The sequence below is a fragment of the Leptodactylus fuscus genome, chromosome 3, assembly GCF_031893055.1.
Source record: "Leptodactylus fuscus isolate aLepFus1 chromosome 3, aLepFus1.hap2, whole genome shotgun sequence".
NCBI classification, from domain to species: domain Eukaryota; kingdom Metazoa; phylum Chordata; class Amphibia; order Anura; family Leptodactylidae; genus Leptodactylus; species Leptodactylus fuscus.
In genome coordinates, this window is record NC_134267.1 from 13,838,005 (window position 1) to 13,864,822 (window position 26,818).

At 41.4% G+C, this 26,818-nt stretch overlaps 1 protein-coding gene across 2 annotated transcripts in view; it reads left to right on the forward strand.

The window, feature by feature from the left end:
- The window catches only part of SERTAD4 (SERTA domain containing 4), a 37,891-nt gene extending 15,458 nt beyond the window's left edge, over positions 1–22,433 (forward strand). For both annotated transcript variants that reach the window (XM_075267167.1, XM_075267168.1), the window contains exons 2-4: positions 4,130–4,321; positions 8,479–8,591; positions 21,110–22,433. In XM_075267167.1, the coding sequence (XP_075123268.1) occupies positions 4,147–4,321; positions 8,479–8,591; positions 21,110–21,823 (1,002 nt within the window). In that variant the 5' untranslated portion in view covers positions 4,130–4,146 and the 3' untranslated portion in view covers positions 21,824–22,433. The remainder of the gene's footprint in view (positions 1–4,129; positions 4,322–8,478; positions 8,592–21,109) is intronic.
- Positions 22,434–26,818: the final 4,385 nt, after the last annotated feature.

Here is a 26,818-nt window from a genome sequence, read left to right on the forward strand (position 1 = left end):
CTCTATGTATGGTAGTATACCTCTATAATGACAGGATTAGATACAGCGGCTCAGCTCTATGTATGGTAGTATACCTCTATAATGACAGGATTAGATACAGCGGCTCAGCTCTATGTATGGTAGTATACCTCTATAATGTCAGGATTAGATACAGCGGCTCAGCTCTATGTATGGTAGTATACCTCTATAATGTCAGGATTAGATACAGCGGCTCAGCTCTATGTATGGCAGTATACCTCTATAATGTCAGGATTAGATACAGCGGCTCAGCTCTATGTATGGTGGTATATGTCTATAATGTCAGGATTAGATACAGCAGCTCATCTCTATGTATGGTAGTATACCTCTATAATGTCAGGATTAGATACAGCTCTCAGCTCTATGTATGGTAGTATACGTCTATAATGTCAGGATTAGATACAGCGCCTATCTCTATGTATGGTGGTATATTTCTATAATGACAGGATTAGATACAGCGGCTCATCTCTATGTATGGTAGAATACATCTATAATGACAGGATTAGATACAGCGGGTCAGCTCTATGTATGGTAGTATACCTCTATAATGTCAGAATTAGATACAGCTGCTCAGCTCTATGTATGGTAGTATACCTCTATAATGACAGGATTAGATACAGTGGCTCAGCTCTATGTATGGTAGTATACCTCTATAATGTCAGGATTAGATACAGCGGCTCACCTCTATGTATGGTAGTATACCTCTATAATGACAGGATTAGATACAGCGGCTTAGCTCTATGTATGGCAGTATACCTCTATAATGACAGGATTAGATACAGCGGCTTAGCTCTATGTATGGCAGTATACCTCTATAATGACAGGATTAGATACAGCGGCTCAGCTCTATGTATGGTAGTATACCTCTATAATGACAGGATTAGATACAGCGGCTCAGCTCTATGTATGGTAGTATACCTCTATAATGACAGGATTAGATACAGTGACTCAGCTCTATGTATGGTAGTATACCTCTATAATGTCAGGATTAGATACAGCGGCTCAGCTCTATGCATGGTAGTATACCTCTATAATGTCAGGATTAGATACAGCGGCTCAGCTCTATGTATGGCAGTATATGTCTATAATGTCAGGATTAGATACAGCGGCTCAGCTCTATGTATGGTAGTATACCTCTATAATGTCAGGATTAGATACAGCGGCTCAGCTCTATGTATGGTAGTATACCTCAATAATGTCAGGATTAGATACAGCGGCTCAGCTCTATGTATGGTGGTATATGTCTATAATGTCAGGATTAGATACAGCAGCTCATCTCTATGTATGGTAGTATACCTCTATAATGTCAGGATTAGATACAGCTCTCAGCTCTATGTATGGTAGTATACGTCTATAATGTCAGGATTAGATACAGCGCCTATCTCTATGTATGGTGGTATATTTCTATAATGTCAGGATTAGATACAGCAGCTCAGCTCTATGTATGGTAATATACCTCTATAATGTCAGGATTAGATACAGCGGCTCAGCTCTATGTATGGTAGTATACCTCTATAATGACAGGATTAGATACAGCGGGTCAGCTCTATGTATGGTAGTATACCTCTATAATGTCAGGATTAGATACAGCTGCTCAGCTCTATGTATGGTAGTATACCTCTATAATGACAGGTTTAGATACAGCGGCTCAGCTCTATGTATGGTAGTATACCTCTATAATGTCAGGATTAGATACAGCGGCTCACCTCTATGTATGGTAGTATACCTCTATAATGTCAGGATTAGATACAGCGGCTCAGCTCTATGTATGGTAGTATACCTCTATAATGACAGGATTAGATACAGCGGCTTAGCTCTATGTATGGCAGTATACCTCTATAATGACAGGATTAGATACAGCGGCTCAGCTCTATGTATGGTAGTATACCTCTATAATGACAGGATTAGATACAGCGGCTCAGCTCTATGTATGGCAGTATACCTCTATAATGACAGGATTAGATACAGCAGCTCAGCTCTATGTATGGTAGTATACCTCTATAATGTCAGGATTAGATACAGCGGCTCAGCTCTATGTATGGTAGTATACCTCTATAATGACAGGATTAGATACAGCGGCTCAGCTCTATGTATGGTAGTATACCTCTATAATGACAGGATTAGATACAGCAGCTCAGCTCTATGTATGGTAGTATACCTCTATAATGACAGGATTAGATACAGCGGCTCAGCTCTATGTATGGTAGTACCTCTATAATGACTGGATTAGATACAGCAGCTCAGCTCTATGTATGGTAGTATACCTCTATAATGTCAGGATTAGATACAGCGGCTCAGCTCTATGTATGGCAGTATACCTCTATAATGTCAGGATTAGATACAGCGGCTCAGCTCTATGTATGGTAGTATACCTCTATAATGTCAGGATTAGATACAGCGGCTCAGCTCTATGTATGGCAGTATACCTCTATAATGTCAGGATTAGATACAGCGGCTCAGCTCTATGTATGGTAGTATACCTCTATAATGACAGGATTAGATACAGCGGCTCAGCTCTATGTATGGTAGTATACCTCTATAATGTCAGGATTAGATACAGCGGCTCAGCTCTATGTATGGCAGTATACCTCTATAATGTCAGGATTAGATACAGCGGCTCAGCTCTATGTATGGTAGTATACCTCTATAATGACAGGATTAGATACAGCGGCTCAGCTCTATGTATGGTAATATACCTCTATAATGACAGGATTAGATACAGTGGCTCAGCTCTATGTATGGTAGTATACCTCTATAATGACAGGATTAGATACAGCGGCTCAGCTCTATGTATGGTAATATACCTCTATAATGACAGGATTAGATACAGCGGCTCAGCTCTATGTATGGTAATATACCTCTATAATGACAGGATTAGATACAGCGGCTCAGCTCTATGTATGGTAGTATACCTCTATAATGACAGGATTAGATACAGCGGCTCACGTCAGCTCATCTTAATCCAAAATGAGGAACAGACGGACTTGGATCAAAATTAGGGACTGTCCCTCCAGAAGGAGATCACTTGCGGTCACTAAACCCTGGACAGCGCCAGTCCTACATAGTGATGGGGCAGATTTACTAACTCTGTCTCCGTTTCCCTTAGCAACCAATCACAGCTCAGCTTTCATTCTGTATCCTTCTCCTAACAGAGTGAAACCTCAACTGTGATTGGTTGCAAGGGGCAACTGAGACAGTTCAATAAATCGTCCCCCATGTTTCCCGTACCCCGATATTAGGTGATGTAATGGTGGGAATGGAGTAAAATCTCCTACACAGCTCCCCATAGTGACCTCCGCCATGACATTACTGTAACCCTTTCCCAGACCTCTGTATTATTCTCTATGGCCTACCTATAAAGCTTACACTACACATCTGTTCTTGTCACTCAGAGAACCAGAACAACGGACTCACACATTGGTAAAACATCAGACGTCAATGGACCCCACTGACTAATGGGATGTAATTTTGCGTAAACTGGAACCGCAGGCGATTTTTGATAGACCCCGGTGACAAAGTCTCCAAATTTAGACTCCAAGGCAGATGTGACTTTAAAAGGTTAAAGTTTTTTTGGGGGGGGTACTTGTTAGTTGTTAGTAGACATGAGGTCGTATGACAGCACATTCATTCCTCACTTGGCCTGTTTGCAGCTCAGTCCCATTCTAATTCTAATGAATGGGCCTAGCTGCAATACCAAGCACGGCCACTATACAATGTATGGCACTGATAAGTAGTGCAGCGTGAAGGTGAGTGCTGTGGGGTGGCAGGGTGTCGGACCCCTGCGATCTTGAGTTGACGACCTATAGTAAGGGTAGGTCAGCCTGAAAGAACCCTCGAACAGTCTCCTGACAAAGTTGGGGCCTATATGGCAACCTGTGTATCATAAATCTCAGTGCACATAGCAGCAGAGAAGGTTTTAGGCTACCTAGGCTGCCAGCCCTCGGCTTATGAGCCCAATCACAACTGCAACCGATGGATACAAAGTAGTCACTTGACACATTCAGTTCTGCTACATCTACTGTTGTCACCTTGAGGCCATATTGGGCACTGTTATGACTCTTTTCCCAGATGCCAGCCGGCCCCATACCCACGTATTGTTTTATCTTCACAGATTGCTGGCTATAAGAGATGACTGTGGTCCTGTCCATGAACAGATTCTGCAACCCCATTACCTCAGAAGGTACAGCAGACATTGCAGAGTATAGGACTGTCTGGGAGACTGAGCATCAGGGCAAGGCAAGCAGCTCGTCCGCCTCTCTCCATGCCCAGCACCAGGACTACAGACTATGTGACTCTTCTCCAGGTAGGTGCCTGCTCCATTATCTGCAATATCAGGCCTAGAATAACCTGCTGGGAGTTGTAGTTCACGTGTAGCCTCAGCACAGCACTGACATCTCTAGGTACTACTTTCTCATCAGGCATTGTCATCTATGTAAAAGCAAAGGTTTCATGAATTAGGTAGAAAAAACAATTGTAAAAAGTTCCATATTTTTGTCCGGGCAATGATGTATAGAGAGACAAACCAATAGCCATAAACAGAGACAAGAATTTTGATCAAATTCTACAAACTATTTTTTTGTAATAGAGATTTATATAGTGTACAGCTTAGGGTGAAAATAACTGGCAATTATATACATATATACTGCGCTTCTTATTGAGACAGTATTGTATTGTTTGAGGCTCTATCTTTCTATCTATCTATCTATCTATCTATCTATCTATCTATCTATCTATCTGTCTATCTCCTATCTGTCTATCTCCTATCTATCTATCTATCTATCTATCTATCTATCTATCTCCTATCTATCTATCTATCTATCTATCTATCTATCTATCTATCTATCTATCTCCTATCTATCTATCTATCTATCTATCTATCTATCTCCTATCTATCTATCTCCTATCTATCTATCTATCTATCTATCTATCTATCTCCTATCTATCTATCTATCTATCTATCTATCTATCTATCTATCTATCTATCTATCTATCTATCTATCTATCTATCATATCTATCTATCTATCTATCTATCTATCTATCTATCTATCTATCTATCTATCTATCTATCTATCTATCATATCTATCTATCTATCTCCTATCTATCTATCTATCTATCTATCTATCTATCTATCTATCTGCCTATCTATCTATCTATCTATCTATCTATCTATCTCCTATCTATCATCTATCTCCTATCTATCTATCTATCTATCTATCTATCTCCTATCTACCTATCTATCTATCTATCTATCTATCTCCTATCTATCTATCTATCTATCTATCTATCTGCCTATCTATCTATCTATCTCCTATCTATCTATCTATCTATCTATCTATCTATCTATCTCCTATCTATCTATCTATCTATCTATCTATCTATCTCCTATCTATCTATCTATCTATCTATCTATCTATCTATCTATCTGCCTATCTATCTATCTATCTATCTATCTATCTATCTATCTCCTATCTATCTATCTATCTATCTATCTATCTATCTATCTATCTATCTATCTCCTATCTATCTATCTATCTATCTATCTATCTATCTATCTATTATCTATCTATCTATCTATCTATCTATCTATCTATCTATCTCTTATCTATCTCCTATCTATCTGCCTATCTATCTATCTATCTATCTATCTATCTATCTATACCTATCTATCTATCTATCTATCTATCTATCTATCTATCTATCTATCATGAATTCTTTTCTATACACCTCTATGGTTTCTGGCTGACAGGTCCGCCCTCTAGTATAGTAATATAGTAAGATAAGACATAGATAATCTTTTCGGGTAGTTCACCTTATCTCCATAGTTACCCATCATCTGATAAACCTCGATCTCCGCTTCTATCCTGATATATATAATGCTGGTATCTGTAGAAATGCGAGCCGGTGTGTAACAAACAATAATAAGATGGAGGTGACATGAATGGATGGCGGTATTATGGAGCGCTCATATGCTGTCATTATCACATTTTCCAGTTTATATTATTCACTAGTACAGAATGGAAGACTATAACTAGGAATATTCTAGACATTTCTAACAATGTTATGACAATTATGGTACTTTCTGCGGAAAAACCCCCCTTAAAGAGCATTTCTTACTCCTAGAAAGACTTACCACTTTTTTTGGGGGGGGCGCATACAATGTTTTTTAATAATGAATTAACCTATTACCTGGACACGACATCAGTCCTACCCTGCGGGTTACAAATATCAATAAAAACAGAAGGCCAATCCCTTTGTCGATCCCAGTGCCATCTCCTTCACATCCCAGAGGTAGCTTGTTCCTCAATCTCATCTTTCTTCATCCCATCTTCTTCACCTTCTTCTTCATCTTCTTCACTTTCCCAGGAGCAACTGTGACAATGACACTATGGTGAGTTTGTGTCACCTTTTTTTTGTTAATACTAAGAGCCCGTTCACATGGCGGAATCTTCCGCTGATTTTGATACAGTTTCCATCCTGATTCTGCCTCCTATTGTTTTCAATGGAAGGCAGAGATCGGAGCTGGATGCTGAAAAAATACTGTTTGATCTTGCCACGGATTTTGCAGCTGAATCTGTGGAGCGAGACTTCTTTCTCTGGGCCAATCAGCAGCGGAAAGCTGCTGCAGAATGCTGAATTTCTGCCTTGGAAATTTAAGAGGATCAGAGCCGGGTGTCTGCCTCAAATTCCTCTTCATTTTTCGAACAATGAATGGCCCTAAAGTAGTTGTGGGGACTCGGGATGGATCCCTGTGCATAGTGACATCACACTTAGGCAAGGCCACCCTACTCTCCATTGGTCCGTAACAACCCCATAGCCGTATGGTTTCTACAGTCTTTACTCTTCTAACTCATGCCCTCTTAAAGGGGTATTCCTGGACTATGACATTGAGGATCTATCCTTAGGACAGACTAATATTACATTGGTAACGTCCAAGATGCAGGACCTCCACAGATCAGCTGCATGAAGAGCTTGTGCACCTAGGTGAGGTCCTCTTCTCAAGCAGTGACATCACTTCTATTGATTACATTGATTTCATTAAAATGAATTGGCTTATTGGCGCTGTGCTTAATAAGTAGAAGAGGTTGCAGCTCTTTCATTCACCTGATCTCTGTGGGGTCCCCATCGAAATGACATTGATGATGTATCCTAGGCAATCAGCATTATAGTCCCGGAGAACCCCTCTAAGTATAGTTCTATTTTCCTAAAATATGGTTGTAGACACGTCAGACACTGATCTGAAAACTACACTGGACACAAATACAAGGGAGCTTTATACCCCATTGGCTAAAAAGAGAGGTCAGATACTGGGCCAGTCTTAGGGGCCGTTCACATGGTGGAAGTTGCAGATGATTTTGAAGCATAGTCCATCCCAAAATGATCTCCAAATTCTGTCCAGAATCTGCCACCCAAAATCCTGCTCGATCTTCCTATGGCTACATGGCTGACTTACACTGGCATCGTGGTCTCCATTGTTCGGGTCCGCCAGGGGACCCAAGTGATTTAGAGCCAGACCACTAAAAGAGCAGTTACATATGGACACCGGAGGACCCTATGGACTATAATGGGGTCCACTGGGTATCCACCATAAAAAAAGTCCTACATGCAAGACTTATTTTTCCACCACTTTTTGGCAGTCTCTGTCACAGATAGGAACCGAACCTTAGCCAACCCAATTCTTAGCATGAGACTAGCTGGTTAGTCCATTGTGTCTGAGAACAGTCATTGTATAAACCCACCGTGGAACGCCGAAGTTCTGCTTTGGCTTTCCACCATGACTTACACATGACCAGAATTTGGAGAGGAACCCAAGGCAGAAGACCACCTCATATTCCTCTCCAAATTCCTCCAAATATCATGAGAATGATATCACAGATCGGAACCGAACCTTAGCCAACCCATCCCATCCATTGTGTTCGAGAACAGTGATTGCGTAATCCCACCGTGGAACGTGGAAGTTCTGCTTTGGCTTTCCACCATGGCTTACACATGACCAGAATTTGGAGAGGAACCCAAGGTAGAAGACCAACTCATATTCTTCTCCAAATATCATGAGAATGAGCGCAGCATTGGAAAAACCCTTGAAACATCACAGATACAAAAGAAGGTGTCATGACTATTGTTAGAGGGTTAGAAAAACATCCAAGAAAATTCCGGTGGAAATTCCATAAGACTCCAAGGTGTAGGGTATATACAATAAACAGTACTTACGTAAATGTGCGGTAATGGCGACATTCCCATTATAGCCAGTACAACGTTTATTAAGAGAATGGAGAGACGCTATGATTGACATTTCCATTGTGTGTTCTTCCCACACACTATTACACTTCAAGATGTGAAATACAAGATCAATGTGTGCCATGATATATTCTGTTGTGTGTTAGGAAGAAAAAAAATGATTTTGTTTGGAGAACCTCAGGCGAACTGCATGTCATCTGTCATATCTGATTTATTACCACAGAATCACATTACAGGGGAATTTCACATCCAAAAACAGCTTCCAAGAGCACTTACTTTAAAAGGAAATATGTAGAAGAGGATTATCATCTGCCGCTCAACAGCTGTAGTCATAAAGTACGTTTTGTTTCGTCTGTTTTACTTCTTCTGTTACATCACAGTGATCGCCTCCTATACAGTATGCTTCCATTACCTTTCCTTTTGCTGCTGTTATTATGCTGATAAATGATGTTATAGTTGTGTATATTGCATGCTGTCATATCGGGTATAGATAATAGATATGAAATAGATAGATAGATGGATGGATGGATAGATAGATAGATAGATAGATAGATAGATAGATAGATAGATAGGAGATAGATAGATAGATAGATAGATAGATAGATAGATAGATGGATGGATAGATAGGAGATAGATAGATAGGAGATAGATAGATAGATAGATAGATAGATAGATAGATAGATAGGAGATAGATAGATAGATAGATAGATAGATAGATAGATAGATAGATAGATAGGTAGATAGATAGATAGATAGATAGATAGATAGGAGATAGATAGATAGATGGATAGATAGATAGATAGATAGATAGATAGATAGATAGATAGGAGATAGATAGATAGGAGATAGATAGAAGATAGATAGATAGATAGATAGATAGATAGATAGATAGATAGGAGATAGATAGATAGATAGGAGATAGATAGATAGATAGATAGATAGATAGATAGATAGGAGATAGATAGATAGATAGATAGATAGATAGATAGGAGATTGATAGCTAGATAGATAGGAGATAGATAGATAGATAGATAGATAGATAGATATGACATAGATAGATAGATAGATAGATAGATAGATAGATAGATAGGAGATAGATAGATAGATAGATAGATAGATAGATAGATAGATAGGAGATAGATAGATAGATAGATAGATAGATAGATAGATAGGAGATAGATAGATAGATAGATAGATAGATAGATAGATAGGAGATAGATAGATAGGAGATAGATAGATAGATAGATAGATAGATAGATAGATAGATAGATAGATAGATAGATATGGTAAAGGAACCCCCCACCAACCTTATAGTGCCGGCATGTCTTAGCAATATTTTAGCACTGCATGAGATGGAAGTAACTCCTTAATTTCTCTATTTCTATGTTTTACTGTTCTGCACCCTACTGTCACTTTAACCCTTTCATTCTCCAATTCTGAGTCCGAACAGCTATGTTCTCCTAATAAAACACGACATAACCCCCCCCCCCCCCCCCATTGCATTGACAGTACTATCATATCAGTACCACGGGGGTTAATACTATAATTGGGGGTGGATGTAGTTCATGTGAATATACTGTATACTGTATAGAGTGCCGGTGATGGGATATTAATGATGAATATTTGCTCCATGTTATCACACAACCAGCTGCACGTTGTATCTTTGGCCATGTTCACACTGACTTGTCTCCACTTAGCTATTGTTGCAAATTCATTTAATTGCATATGTGTCAATGTTTATGCTCCGTTTGCTAGTGTATGCTCCCAAATTTTGATAAAAAGATGTAAGGATGATGTCAGGGCAGGAAGGCTATAGTGACTGCTTAATCTAACATTATGTCTTATTTGATGACCTTTTACCACCTCCATTAACTCCAACTCTTTGCACCCTTCAATAGGTGCCCCTCCACTGATTCTGGTGCAATTCAAATTTTTTCTCTAGCCCCTACGGTTCCTCATAAATCACTGCTTTTAGTTTCAGTACAGCTATGCTCTGTTCTGTCAGGTGGGCGGTCCGGGGCTGGAGAAGGAACACAGTGACCGCCCACCTGACAGCAGAGAGCATAACCCTGCTGAACCTAATAGCAATGATTGCTCAGGAATGGTGAGGGATAGAAAAAAAATTCCAACTACATTGGAATCAGTGGAGCAGTGTCTATTGATGATGGCAATATGTAGAGCTGGTGAAAGGTTCTCTTTAAAAGTGTTGTCCATGAGAATATTCTACTAACTATTAGGACGCTACACAATGTCTACTCAGCGGTGGCTGCAAACAGCTGATCTTTGAGGGTATCAAGTGTTGAACCCCTGACAATCTGCTATTGTTGACCATCTACCTGGATACTCATGGACACCCCTTTAATGGCCGGTCACTAATGTCTGCCACTTCTCCACTTCTGTGATGTCCTTCTTTAATTTTCTGTATTTTAATGTTCCAAACCATTGTGTCCATCCACGGGATATGAGTGATATGAAAAAATTTTGCTTTTTTTATTTTTATTTTTAGAAATCTGATGTGTGTCATGGCCGTACCCATAATATATTTATGTCTAAAACAGGTTTTCCAGTCTTGTTATCTAATGATCTGTCCTTTATGACTGGTCATCATTGAAGATCAGCGGGGTCCAACATCTGGGTCCTCTGCGGATCAGCTACTTACAACAGCTTCCAATTCACAGACCATGCGATGTCACATTCATTGGTCACATGCTCAGTCAAGTGAATGGGGCTGAGCTGCAATACCAAGTACAGCCACTATACCATGTACGGTGCTGTGTTTGGTTTTGTATGAAGAGGCTTCAGCATTCTTCTGAAGACTGGTATCTTCAAACAGCTGATCAGTGGGGGGCCCAGGTGTCAGACCCCTACCAATCCTCAATTGTAATGAAATATCCTAAAAATTTGATATGCCTGGGAAACCCCTTTAAGGGATTATAGGATGACGACATAGAGCAGGTTCCCTGCTCTGCATCCCCTTTAATAAGACAGTTTCCAGTGTTGCACATTCCAACTGTGTCGCTATCCATCAGAATGTAATACTTCAGCTACAACTGCAAGAGATTTTTGGATTTTTTTGGATTCACATCAGGACAGTCCGAAATTTCTTTGTGGGAGATGATTTTGTAGTTGTAGGAAAGTCATGAAAAGGAAACCTTTAGGCAATGCACCCTGGGAAATGTGTGCAGATATCTTAGTAAGGTTGTGTAGTCTACGGCAGCTGAATTGCAAGAACATTAGGGATACTTTAAGTCAATGCACCCTGCGAAATTTATGCAAATATCCTAGGAAGGTCATGTAGTCTACTGGAGTTGCATCACAAGACCATTGGGACACTTTTGAGTAATGCACACTGGGAAATGTATGCAAATATCTTATGAAGGTCATGTAGTCTACTGCAGTTGTTTCGCAAGAACATTAGGGATACTCTTACACAATGCACCCCGGGAAATTTATGTAAATGAATCCCGACCAAAACTTAGAAGCTGTGACCCATCGCTGGTGCCTACGTGTCAGTCAATGCCCAAGTGATGCTCTTCTACACCCTCTGGGTGACATCTGTGGCTGGCATATGTCCAAATAATTGCATCACGTTCCTTGTCGCATCTGCCAGACTGTAATATATAGATGACATTATATTCACAAGGGGCAAAACACTGGCACGTATGACTGCCAACATTTGGTTTCATAGCTGCACCTCTCAGGGAGCGCAATCAGATCTTCTGTAAATTAATAAGAGTTGCATTGAATCAAAGCCAGTAATTGGACCCAGTAGTGTCTATTAGCTCAGATGTCTCTACGGGATGTCATTGTAGCTAAATCTGTAGTATCGTTTCTTTTATTCACGTCTCATTGTTACACAAGATAAAGTATAGACTCAGTGTATGAACTATTATATATGGAATGAAATAAAAATACAATATTAATAAGCATTCCCTTGACATTCAAAAACATTGAGAAAATATAGCGTTTCCTATGGCAGGGTTAACCGATTTCCAGACTGGCGCCTTAATCGTCAGGAGGCTCCAAAGATCTCAGGAGGGTCATGTAGTCTGCTGGAGTTGTAGTCCAAGAACATTAGGGATACATTTAGGCAATGCACCCTGGGAAACTTATGTAAATATTTTAGGAAGGTCGTGTAGTCTACTGGAGTTGTATCACAAGAACATTAGGAATATGTCTGAGCAATGCACCCTGGGAAATTTATGTAAATCTCTTAGGAAGATCATGTACCCTACTGGGTTGTATCCCCAGAACATTAAAGACACATTTAAGCAATACACCTTGGGAAATTTAAGTAGATATCTCAGGAAGGTCGTGTAGTCTACTGGAGTTGTATCCCAAGAATATTAGGAATAGTCTGGGCAATGCACCCTGAGAAATTTATGTAAATATCTTAGGAAGATCATGTACCCTACTGGGTTGTATCCCCAGAACATTAAAGACACATTTAAGCAATACACCTTGGGAAATTTAAGTAGATATCTCAGGAAGGTCGTGTAGTCTACTGGAGTTGTATCCCAAGAATATTAGGAATAGTCTGGGCAATGCACCCTGAGAAATTTATGTAAATATCTTAGGAAGATCATGTACCCTACTGGGTTGTATCCCCAGAACATTAAAGACACATTTAAGCAATACACCTTGGGAAATTTAAGTAGATATCTCAGGAAGGTCGTGTAGTCTACTGGAGTTGTATCCCAAGAATATTAGGAATAGTCTGGGCAATGCACCCTGAGAAATTTATGTAAATATCTTAGGAAGATCATGTACCCTACTGGGTTGTATCCCCAGAACATTAAAGACACATTTAAGCAATACACCTTGGGAAATTTAAGTAGATATCTCAGGAAGGTCGTGTAGTCTACTGGAGTTGTATCACGAGTATTAGGAATATGTCTGAGCAACGCACCCTGGGAAATTTATGTAGAAACCTCAGGAAGGTCATGTAGTCTACTGGAGTTGTATCCCAAGAGTATTAGGAATACGTCTGGGCAATGCATCCTGGGAAATGTATGTAGAAACCTCAGGAAGGTCGTGAAGTCTACTAAAGTAGTATCCCAAGAATGTTAGGGATATATTTAGGCAAATCACCCTGGGAAATTTATGTAAAGCTCTTAGGAAGGTCAAGTAGTCTACAGAACTTGCATCCCAAGAAGAACATTAGAGAGACATTTAGGCTATGCACCCTGTAAAATTTAAGTAAATGTCTTAGGAAGGCCGCGTAGTCTACCTGAGTTGTATCCCTGGAACGTTAAAAATACATTTAAGTAATGTGCCCTCGGAAATTTATGTAAATACCTTAGGAAGGTCATATAGTCTGATAGCATTGTACCCCAAGAACATTAAGGGTACATTTCCGTAAATATTTTAGGAAGGTGGTGTAGTCTTCTAGACTTTTCTTCCAAGAAGAACATTAAGGAGGGATTTAGAAAATGCACTGTGGAAAATGTATGTAAATCTCTTGGGAAGGTCGTGTAGTCTGCTTGAGTTGTGCCCCTAGAACATTAAGGATACAATTAAGTAATGCATCCTGGGAAATTTATGTAAATACTTTAGGAAGATCATGTAGTCTACTAGAGGCATAGCCCAAGAACATTAAGGATACATTTAGGCAATGAACCCTGGGAAATTTATGTAAATCCATTGGGAAAGTCGTGTAGTCTACTGGGGTTGTATCCCTACAATATTATAAGGAAACAATTAGGCAATGCACCCTGGAAAATTTATGTAAATACTTTAGGAAGGTCATGTAGTCTACTAGAGTCGTATCCCAAGAACATTAAGGATACATTTAGGCAATGTACCCTGGGAAATTTATGTAAATACTTTAGGAAGGTCATGTAGAGGCATAGCCCAAGAACATTAAGGATACATTTAGGCAGTGAACCCTGGGAAATTTATGTAAATCCATTGGGAAAGTCGTGTAGTCTACTGGGGTTGTATCCCTACAATATTATAAGGAAACAATTAGGCAATGCACCCTGGAAAATTTATGTAAATACTTTAGGAAGGTCATGTAGTCTACTAGAGTCGTATCCCAAGAACATTAAGGATACATTTAGGCAATGTACCCTGGGAAATTTATGTAAATACTTTAGGAAGGTCATGTAGAGGCATAGCCCAAGAACATTAAGGATACATTTAGGCAGTGAACCCTGGGAAATTTATGTAAATCCATTGGGAAAGTCGTGTAGTCTACTGGGGTTGTATCCCTACAATATTATAAGGAAACAATTAGGCAATGCACCCTGGAAAATTTATGTAAATACTTTAGGAAGGTCATGTAGTCTACTAGAGTCGTATCCCAAGAACATTAAGGATACATTTAGGCAATGTACCCTGGGAAATTTATGTAAATCTCTTGGGAAAGTCATGTAGTCTACTGGGGTTATATCCCAAGAACATTAAGGATACATTTAGACAATGTACCCTAGGAAATTTATGTAAATATTTTAGGAAGGTCGTGTAGTCTACTGGAGTTGTATCACATGAACATTAGGAATATGTTTAAGCAATGCACTCTGGGAAATATATGCTAATTCTTTACTCCGCCATTTTTTTTTGGTGGGGGCCCAACTTTTGTGATGGGTCCCCATGATTTTTAGTGGGACTGAATAATCCCCTTCAATAACACCAAAATGTCCAACGATAACACCCAACGCCATAAAACACCCTGCCCTTTGGACCTACATTTTTAACGCAGTGAATGTGAACGCAAACCTTGCCATCCCAAAAACATTTTCATGCGAGAAACTCAAAGCGACCTAGACGTCCACTAACCTGTTGGCCTATAGACTGGTACAGATGGCTTTTTTCCAGTCTACGATGTGATAGACTCTGGCATGTTAAACTATATGACATTGTTGCAGGTGCCAACTAAAAAATTTCCATAAAGCAGCACTTAGGCCCAAAGCCCTGCCTACCATGTGTCCACTATACATGAAAAGACTTGTTCAATATGCCTGGCAGGAATTCTCAGCCAGCAAAGTACATGACATCATGGAGGCCGCGGAGTAGAGCTCACTCTTTCCTGCCCTGCCCATCGCCCATAACACTATGTGGGTGGCAGAACGGCATACGATTTTCTGGTCTATAAAACACTGAATAGACTATTTGCATAACCTTTTCTGCTGGGAAAAGTCAGTAATATATTACATTTACTTTATAGGTATTTTATAAGACTATAAATCAGATAAATATAGCTCACAGTGGACGATCCGCTAGAATATCATGGGGGGCGCTCTCTTTGGGCTTGGGAGGCAAATGTCAAAGTCATCAAATATAGCGCCTTATGGTTTTATTACATAATCCTAAAATCTGTAGCTTCATCTCCAACTAAGATTTATAGCTGGCAGTAGGGATGACGCATAAGACGATGCTGTGGATGGGGTATGACTACAGGAGTACTTTCCAGCACCGCCTCCATCTTCTTCAGGAACGGGTCTTCTTCCGGCAGTGGCTTCAAACTTCTAGGCCTCGGGCAGCTGACTGCGCATGCCTGTCGGCCACAAGTAAATGGCTGCTTACAATACCGTGAAGCGTCCATTTTCTTGTGGCCAGCAGGCATGTGCAGTCGGCTTTGCCCTAGGCCGGAGGCCTAGAAGTTTGAAACCACCGCCAGAAGAAGATGCAAAGAAGACCCATTCCTGAAGAAGATGGAGGCGGCGCTGGAGAGTTCTCTCGCAGCATTGGGGACGCCCCCAGTGCTGCGAGAAAACCAGATTATATACCAATCGGCGGTAGGAGAAGAATAGCCTTTCTTAAGGCTATTCCTATGTGGAAAATTGAGTTTTAATGATAGAATTCCTTTAAAGGGATTCTCTCATTAGAATTCCCTTTTTTAACTAAGTACATTTCGGAATAGCCTTAAGAAAAGCTATTTTTCTCTTACCTTTATTACTCTGATCCACACTGCTGTACCTGAGAAATTTCTTCTTTCATCTCCTTCAATTTCATCTGCTTCTCCACCTTCGCCTCTTCTCCTGCGTCCCTGTCACGTCTTCATCCAAAAGCGCCAACTGGGCATGTCCGTCGGCCGACCGGGAGAGGCCACAGGAAAATGTCTGACGGACATGCGCAGTCGGCACTTTTGGATGAAGACATGTCGGCGACGCGAGAGAAGAGGCGGAGAAGAAGATGGAGGAGAGTTTTCAGACAGCACAGGGGACGCCTCCAGTGCTGTCTGAAACTCATTTACATATGGAAGTAAGAAGAAATTTATCAGTATCAAAAGATCCAAAGGTGGGCCCAGGCTCTAGCCCAGGGGTAGGAAACATACGGCTCTCCAGCTGTTGCAAGACTACAACTCCCAGCATGCATACTTGCTCTGCTGTTCTTGGAACTCCCATGGAAGTGAATGGAGCATGCTGGGAGTTGTAGTTTCTCAGCAGCTGGAGAGCCGAAGGTTCCCTACCCCTGCCGTAACACAACAATGGTCCAAGCAGAATGGCCCAAATTTGAGGGTTATTATGGTCTATTTCTTAAGGCTATTGGACATGGGCCTAGTATTATTCTATCCATTAGGCCCAAGGAACGTTAGTATACAGTATATACTGTACATGCATTGAAACGCTCAGAAAGGTAAGGATGGACACCTCTGTATATATATATATATATATATATGGTGCCGGATTCGTCCTCACTGACTTTACGAGGTTACTGATCCACTCCAGACTTCTGTTTCGGGTTTCTTGAAGGAATAACAAATGAAGCAAAGCCTCAGATTTCCAAGGCCATCTCTTCTATTACCTCAGCGCTGGTGTGGCCGGAAACGTTTCATTTCTCTGCCGCAGTCCTGCAAGTACTTATGTGGTAAAGAATTTTCCATCTCGTTCTATGGCACCTTATGTGTCATCTTTGGCACGGCGCCATCTTTCATAAAGTCGTCTGAGTCCAAGTTATTTTTGATATTTGCCAGAAGTCTTTGTGCTTTTTTTTTTTTGGAAATACAATGACTTTTTATAGTCTTTTTGTTAGGCTCCCACTGCAGTTTTAATCTTTTGTCTAAATTTCGAGCTCACGCATTCAGAGAAGTTACAAGTGAAGGATTACTTTATTCACTAAACATAATGGTACGTACTTGTCATTTATTCCATGAGCCTCCCAATGTTCAAGGCCGCAGGAGTAGGAGACGGGGTGTTGTCACGTTGGTCTTTTTTATAGGTGGGTAACCTTGGATACATTTTGGAACAATTTTTTATTTCTTTAGAATTTTTTTTGGGAATATTCTGCTCGAGGACAAAGCTTTTGAGGTTAACCTAAGGCCTCATGAATACGGGGTCATAAAATCTATACCAGCCCATGGCCAGCGGAGATTTCCAGTATGGGGGATGAGGGCGTGCAGACCCTTGTAATGCCCCCTTTTCTGGAAAGTTGCGAGGTCAGATTAAAAAAAAAAGTTGCAAAGATCCAATTCGCAAAAACAAAATTGCGACTTTTTATGCCAGAAAAATAGAGTAATAATAATGCACACTCTGACATTGTCCTATGGATGCTGGACACATCCTAACTGTAGAGATGAGCGAACACTGTTCGGATCAGCCAATCCGAACAGCACGCTGCCATAGAAATGAATGGAAGCACCTGTGACGCTGACTTTGCCGGCGCCCAGCCGGCGTCACAGGTGCTTCCATTCATTTCTATGGGAGCGTGCTGTTCGGATCGGCTGATCCGAACAGTGTTCGCTCATCTCTAATCCTAAGGACAAACGGTGTGAGAACACTTAATTTATTTACCCTTTTCCAGGAGGAATAACAGAGGGTCAGCACAATACAGAGATCTAAATAAATAATTTCCATGAAATATCTACATTCAGAGTCAGATTGCTCAGTGTACTGTGTAGAACGGTGTGCCAAACTGAACTAAATCATATACCGTATATATAAGTAAGAACCTGTCATTATTTTTTCCTGCGTGATTCCCCTATTATTCCTCCTGGAAATATATGAATGATAGACATTGCCGTTGGGATGGGAGGTGTTCCAACACAGTCTGACATTGTCACCATGGATTAGACTTCTACTAACAAGGGGAACGGTAAGAGCCACTTGTCAATGTCTTCACGTTTCCAGGAGGACTAACAAAGGACCAGTGCAGATTTTTAGGGTCCCTAGGGTCACTCAATTTATTCATGTTTCCAGAAGGAATAGCCAAGGCCAAGTGCAGATTTGTAGAGTATTGTTGAACAGTCTTGTAAAATGCTATCTAGCCTAATCCCTACGACAATGGACAGGTCACTTTCTCTTTCAAGATCAACACACTCCCCCTCTGCTGCTGTCACTACTGTAATCTGGTTGATGCAGCCGCCATAAAGCGAGGAAATGACATCAAATCTCTATAACGAAGCCCAATATCCTATAATAAATCATATATGTCACCACAACCCCGACGTCAAGCATGTTACACCCTAGATGACGTGGGTGCACTCACTGCCGCACTCGTTACCTTTCCATATGATACACTATATTAATATACCCCCAAAATTTCCTGAGCTTTCACTGCAATGTTAATGGAGCTGACACTTAATTCCTCCGTTCCTGTCATCTCTTCCCAAAAAGCTACTACCTGACAGATAAATGAGTCTTGTGGAGCGAGACAATTATTGTAATTGTTTAACTGTTTTGCTTTGCTTAGTACACTTTGTTAAATCTAAAAGCGTTTTCCTAACTCGCATTTGGTTCACTCCAGCATTTGGGTCTGCACGGGGACCCAAAAAATGGAGAGACTGTCCACTAAAAGACAGTTACACAAGCAGACCCCATAGAATTATACAGAGACTCCAACTCAGATGTGAACATAGATTTAGACATAGATGACGTATCCAAAAATGTCTCGGAGACCTATCTATTGGGACAATGGGTATCACTAACCCCTGTACTCCATACCCAGATTAAATGGGGAAGAGGGTATTTTGCTAAAAAATGTGGCTGCCACTGGTTACTGGGGGGCTAGGAGATCTTCTTTCCACCAGATAAGTGGTGGTCCTAGGGAAAGGTCCAGTGTCGGACTGAGGTTCCTTGAGTCCACCAGATAAAATGATCCTGATGACTTAACCTCCAACTCCCTAAGATACATTGGGTGTTTTCTGCGTGGCCATTATTGTGTTAGAGCTTCCTCTGGTGGGACAGTCCAATACTAAGTTGGGAATCGAGGTGGCAAAAGATTCTGGCTTGAGAAAGGGCTTTCTACTTTCCCAACCTAGTCAAGGCTCACTTATGCCTATCTAGACTAGTTGTGTTCAGTCCATCAGGTCGTTAAGGCTGATCCTTGACTTTATTATTGGGTTCTTTGATCTCTTCTTACACCCCCTGACTAGGCACAACATCTGAAAGTACTTTGTATGTTCTCATTGTACTTTCCACCAAAGCCTCCAGTTAACATGCTGATAGATCGGATAGTATAAGACCAGACACAGTGAATTTATATCATCGCATTCACGCAGACGTCCTTTCATCGTGCGCTATATACGATCAACGCATTTTATACAAGAGAAAAATATTTCGGTTTTATGGTCTATTTCCTTTACTTGACTATCAACTGAGGATTTTATTGTAATTCCTCGCGTACGTCTATTTAAGGAAAAGTAGATCTACAAAGTACAGACACTGCTATAAAGCCGTAACGTTGGTAGGGTGGAAAGTATGTTCTCCTTGTTATATATAATGGGGTAGGCCGCCTCGTGTACTACAACCATCACACAATGGCTCCCAGTGAGTCAGAAGGGAAGATCTGGAAGGATAAGTAGACTATGGTAGTATTTAGTGTTTTAGATTACATTCAGGTGTATGAGGACCTCTCGAATGTCCACCGATGGCAAGCATTGAGGGACATCATGAAACTTGAGCAGAACCAAGGAACACCCATTGGGACAAGAGACAAGAAGGTTTCACCATCATGACAGAATGTTCTTGTTTATAGTTGTCCATACACTTTAGATGGCTGTCCACCCAATATTATTTTATCCAACAGCCATTCCTCCTATATTCAATTACATGTTCACAATAAACTTCGTTCAATGGACAGCAGTAAGTCACCTATAGACACTTTCGGCAGTGGATGATCTACCCAGAGAACAAAATATTGAAATTCAGTCCCAACTACTGTCGTTGGAAAGTGAAGGCATCTCTATACACTTCAATGGATGGCCAGGCCCACCAAATTCAATAGGTTGGACTGACGTTAATCTAGGGGGTCTATGTCTATTTTATTGGATGGTTTATCTGTCAAGTAAGATCCCATAAAACATAAGATTACAGTAATATATTTGAAGATCGGTAACTAGTCCAGGGACCTATGATTGTCCGAATGGTGGAGTTTCCATCCCCTAGGTACCTCATAGGAACCATACACTTTCTGGCAGCGAATGATCTACCCTAAGAGTACAATATCTTCAATCCTTCTTTCCTCCAACATCTGTTGGTGGAAAGTGAGGGCCTCTCTACGCTCTTAGATGGACGGCCAGTCCCACCAAATTCGGTGGGTTGGGCTGACATTAATCTAGGGTTTATAGGACTACTTGCAGAATATTGTGATGGTTTATCTCTAAAGTAAGCTCCTGTGACAGATGACAAGTCGGGGGGCTCTTTGATTGTCCTATTTGCAGAGTTTTTTTCCTTTGTGAGAAGACAATAGGTGACTACCTCATAGAGGTTCTTCATGCCTTCTTCCAGTTTCAACGCTATATGAGGTTGAACTAAATAGGTCTTTCTTTTTCCAACCTTTTCACTATGCCTTGTAAGCTTGACCCTAACGCTATGGAATTTTTCATGTTTTTGTATAGAGGTTTCATTGCCTCGATGAATTGTGTTTCTCTTCTTAAATCTCATGGTTGGTTTCTCTCTTTTTTCATGATCTAGAATGTCTCCATCTTCGAAGAGAGGGCTCATGTACTTTACATGTCCTTGGAGAAATTAAAATTCATTGATGACCCTGAAGTGTTCCTCAGAAGATCGGTCCTCATCAACAACTTGATGAAGAGAATTCATGGTGAGATTCTACTGCAGAACAACTGGTGTTTCTCAGCATGTGCCCTGAGCGGAGCATCTGCACAGGAATGGTTTGTGCCCCAGGATTGTCCTTATCGGAAACGCCTTCGTATCGCCAAGGATGACAGTAGCCTTCAAACTTGTTGTTTTTACCAGGAATGTGGCAGCCATTATCTAAACATCCCCTTTGCCGTTAACGCCAACGGAGGGCACATCGCAGCTTCCTGTTCGTCTAGTAGCTCTTTGCCTTTGCCAGGATGCTCTCACCACATGGATTACAACATGGCAGATGCTCCTATATACAGGAACAGCATCCAGGGGCCTTCCTGTGGGGGGTTTGTAACCAATTCAAGGCCTCAACATAAGCTAAATTTGCACGAAGAAGCGGCAGAAGAAAAGAGAAGCTTTAGCTGCGAGGCTTCCAATGGGGGAGGCAGCCTCGAGCGCAAAGGCCGACTTTATGATTTTTTGGCAACGGGTTGCAATGACAAGGGTAGCCTAAGTGAACCGTGGAAAAAACCTCTCAGGAAAAAAGAGGTTTTTCCAGGGAATAAACTTTGCTGCAGCAAAGGAAACAAGATGTGAGCGCCGCATTGAACTTGACCATGATTTTCGTTCATTTTTGTTGTTGCCTAAAAGTGGGGTTCTGTTCTGCCGTGGAAATGGGGTTTTTTTTGTAGCTTTTTATGGTGATAATGAAACATTCCCTATGCAAAAGGGATTTCTGGTATGAAACAAACGTCAGTGTTTTCCTTTGTGTAATATAGTTTATGAAATGTATTAGATCACATTTACAGTTATCAGTTTTTGGTACTGTCCGTGATTTGGGCTTACGCTATGAAGATGGATTCATAGTACTATACTGTGCCTCATGTACGTCAGACAAGTCTTCATACTTGCCGAAAATTCAGAACTGGATGCCGTCATGTGCACATACTAGATATGTGTGGGGGGCACCCAGTTTGACTGTTGGTCTTCTTATTGGAGACCTCTTTTTTGCCATTGGAGGTAAGGCCAAGGGCATGAAACAAGCCTTATCTAGGTGCATCTAAGGTCCAACCCTTCTAGAACATCTTTTTTTAAGAGCATTGCAAATGTATTTTTCTCCTCATCTGCATTTCTGCTGTAGTGACCTTCATTTCACTCGTAATATTTGTATTACAATAAATATTGAGCTTACAATGTAGTCATTTATTTCATGCCTATAAGGGACGTATATGGACAGATCTGCCTCGTAGGAGCTGACCGGTCCAGTTATCAAAAACTCTAGTAATATGGATTCTCGGCAGACTGTAACATGGTATTAGGCTTGGTCAAGAGTGCAAAAGGAGGACGTTAAGATCTGACTATCGGAGGTGTAAGGATTAGGGTTGAGCGATCAGGATCGGGAAAGATCGGATCAGATTGAGCAAATTTCACGATCGGGATCGGCTGGAAAATGATCAAAAATCGGATTTTGAAATCTCAACATTGGCTCAACCCCACTGTATATATGATATACCATTAGGGTTGAGCGATCGGGATCAGGAAAGATCGGATCCCAGTCAGTGATCGAGCAAATTTTACGATCGGGATCGGCTGGAAAATGATCGGAAATCAGATTTTAAAATCGATCCTGAAATCTCAAGATCGGCTCAACCCTAGTAAGGGTATATTCACACTACTGTTATTGCAGTCCATCAGAAGATGAGAGCAATGGACATGGACGGAGCCGCCTCCATCTGCATCTCTTATCATTGACATGATGGACACTTTCGGAATGATGGAAGAGTAAAAAATATGACAGAAGAAACCTTCCATTATGTTATTTTCATGGGGGTGAGTGCAGACAGATACCAACTGGAGGGGGGTCCATCTGCATCTGTTGTTTAATGTCCGTTGCTCTCATCTTATGTCAACCCACCCAAAAATGAAGCTCCTAGGCCCTAATGCAAAACCTGTACCAGGCCCCCAACTATGACGTATCTTGTACAGTACAGCTCACCTCATAATGGGAAGAGACACCTTTTGGGCTCCCTAAGGCTCCTGGACCCTGAGGTGACTAAGGCCACAGCGAGTTGCAGATAAAAAAAATGCAGAAAAAAATGCTTTTCTCCTACACGTCTCATTTTTGCCTCCCTCCATATCGAAAAAAAAAGCAGCGTTTCTGCAGGTAAAGTCGACATTCTGTATTTTTCACAAGGTTTTTTCTGCAGTCTGTGGGTGGGATTTACTGTTTCCATGTGCTGGGACTGTAAAATACTGCATTATTTTCTGCTGTGTGTGGTCTCAGCATTAAACTGATATGACATATTCCTAGTATGCATCATCACTTTATGGTCATAGGGGCTGACCCCTGGTCCCCCATAATTCTGACAATGAAGGGGCTGAGGCCGATTCACTTGAATGGGGCCATGCTGGAGAATCCTGTACAGTTAGTGGCGAGACATTACTATGCAGTGAGAGACACTGAATCCGCAATGTTACACCTTAATTCTCAGGATCATTTTATAAAATTGGACTGGAAGACCGCTTTAAATCCAAACTCTTCTTTTATCTAGGCTAAAATTGAAGAGCATAGTGTATCATATGGAATTTTCTAAAATAGGTTTTGATCTTGTGACTCTCAAATGTGTCTTATAGAACATGTCTGTCAGCTCTGCTATTAGGGGTTCAAGGGAGTGTCATCCAGACCCTGCAGATAGATAGGTTAGTATCACCAGACCCCAGCTTATCACCCCAGCCCAGGGGTGCACCATGGGTTTCTGCTGCCTGAGGCGGATGTCAGAAAGCCGCCCCCCCCCCAAGGGGGAAAACACTGTTTCATTCAGGTGGCCCTAACCTATCCATCTGCAGGGCTGGGGTGATATGCTGGTTCTGGTGACAGTAACCTATCTATCTGCAGGACTGGGGTGATATGCTGGTTCTGGTGACAGTAACCTATCCATCTGCAGGGCTGGGGTGATATGCTGGTTCTGGTGACAGTAACCTATCTATCTGCAGGACTGGGGTGATATGCTGGTTCTGGTGACAGTAACCTATCTATCTGCAGGGCTGGGGTGATATGCTGGGTCTGGTGACAGTAACCTATCTATCTGCAGGGCTGAGGTGATATGCTGGGTCTGGTGACAGTAACCTATCTATCTGCAGGGCTGGGGTGATATGCTGGGTCTGGTGACAGTAACCTATCTATCTGCAGGGCTGGGGTGATATGCTGGTTCTGGTGACACTAACCTATCTATCTGCAGGACTGGGGTGATATGCTGGGTCTGGTGACAGTAACCTATCTATCTGCAGGACTGGGGTGATATACTGGTTCTGGTGATACTAACCTATCTATCTGCAGGGCTGGGGTGATATGCTGGGTCTGGTGACAGTAACCTATCTATCTGCAGGACTGGGGTGATATGCTGGTTCTGGTGACAGTAACCTATCTATCTGCAGGGCTGGGATGATAGGCTGGTTCTGGTGACACTAACCTATCTATCTGCAGGACTGGGGTGATATGCTGGGTCTGGTGACAGTAACCTATCTATCTGCAGGGCTGGGGTGATATGCTGGGTCTGGTGACAGTAACCTATCTATCTGCAGGGCTGGGATGATAGTCTGGTTCTGGTGACAGTAACCTATCTATCTGCAGGGCTGGGGTGATATGCTGGTTCTGGTGACACTAACCTATCTATCTGCAGGACTGGGGTGATATGCTGGGTCTGGTGACAGTAACCTATCTATCTGCAGGACTGGGGTGATATGCTGGTCTGGCTGGTTTTTCCATTTTAGACATTTATCCCAGGTCCAAAGGATATATCATAAGTTATGAATCCACTGTGAAGTTTCCTACTTATTGGGAGAACGGCTGCACTCAGACATGTATTCTGCCAAGCAAGGAGACTGGATTTAGTAACAGACTGAATCTAGAGGTGCTCTTCGAGTCTACATCAGTTTGGACCAGTAGCCATCCAGCGCTTTACAACTGGTCAATACTAGTCTATGCCATAATTTTTTATTGGATATTAACCAAAAATTAATAGAAAAGTTTAATAGGCTAAAAAGTTTGTGGTTTGACATAACAGTCTCGTAGTTCTTAGGCTGTCATATTTTATTCTACTGACCTATTTAAAGGGATCAGTGATCCTACTCCACGCTCATTCCAGAACTTACCACGTTTCTGCTGGTCTTTACTTCCTGGTGCTCAGCCAATCACCGGCCACCACAATGGGCTGCCTGAGCCAACGATTGGCTAGGAGAATATTTCCTGGAACTTTCTTTGTAGGGAGTTGAGGCAATTGAGAGCCCGGTAAACGTGAGAATGGGGTCGGTGAACTAAATATGGTTTCTTCTAATTTTTATGTCATTCTGACCTTTTTGATACAGAATTTTGCCCGATGGACAACCCCTTTAAGAATGATCTTGGTCACATGGTAGGTGACAACCATTCATTAAAGTCAATATACCATGATACCCATGTGGCATGGACAGTGAATGTTATTGTTCCCCGTAGCTAATAACTCCGGAGGATGAAAGGAGCTTGAAAAATTGATGGATGTGGATTGTAGAAGGACCATGAAAAGTTAGAGATCAAAATAACCACAGGCTTCTCGTGGCCAGACTACACTATTGGCTTAAAGAGGCTTTCCTATGAAGCAAGGTTAGGGCATAACCTACAGATCAGTGTGGGTTTGAGCATTTAGAACCCCATTGATCAGAAGAACAAGGGATTTTTGTCCTACCTTCTGAATGGAGCAGTGGTTGGACATTTCAGTGCTGGAGGTCCTTCAAAGAGGACATGCCACCAGGTCTGAAAAGCATAATGACATATCTCATCTGGTTGACGCTATTACCCTGAGCATTTTAGTGTTTTGTTTATTCAAATCCGTTCAGCCATTCCATAGATATAAGCCCTTTGATCGTTGATGCCAGTTAGAGTCTACTAGCCAAGTGGGTGGTAACACTGTGGTTCCTCTGGGGGCGGTTCTCTGTGTTCTGTATGTCATGCATTGACTAGTAGACCCCAGTTTGTATCAACTCTTAAAGGACTTATATCTTAGGAATGACTGAACAGATTTACATAAAATATCAAGGTTAGGGTTGAGCGATTGGGATCGGAAAAAATTGGAATCTGATTGGCGATCAAGCAAACGTCACGATCATGATCGGAATTCCGATCTTGATCTTTTTAGTCAGGATCGAGGTCTCACATTAGTTCCCACAATGTTTGGCTACTGGCCAATCATTGTGGGAAAAGCTAACATGTAGGGTTCGAAATCGGGAAAGATCGCATCCCGATCGGCAATCGAGCAAATTTCATGATCAGGATCGAGATCGGCTGGAAAATGATTGGAAATCAGAGATTTTGAAATCTCAAGATCGGCTCAACCCTACTGTATATATAATATACAATTAGGGTTGAGCGATCGGGATCGGGAAAGATCGGATCCCGATCGGCGATCGAGCAAATTTCACAATCGCGATCGAAAATCGGATTTTGAAAACGATCCTGAAATCTCAAGATCGGCTCAACCCTAATCAAGATGCTTATTGGATTTTTGGAGCTGGTGAATGGTCCTCTTAAGGTAGTTATAATGGAATGGGCCCTATGAC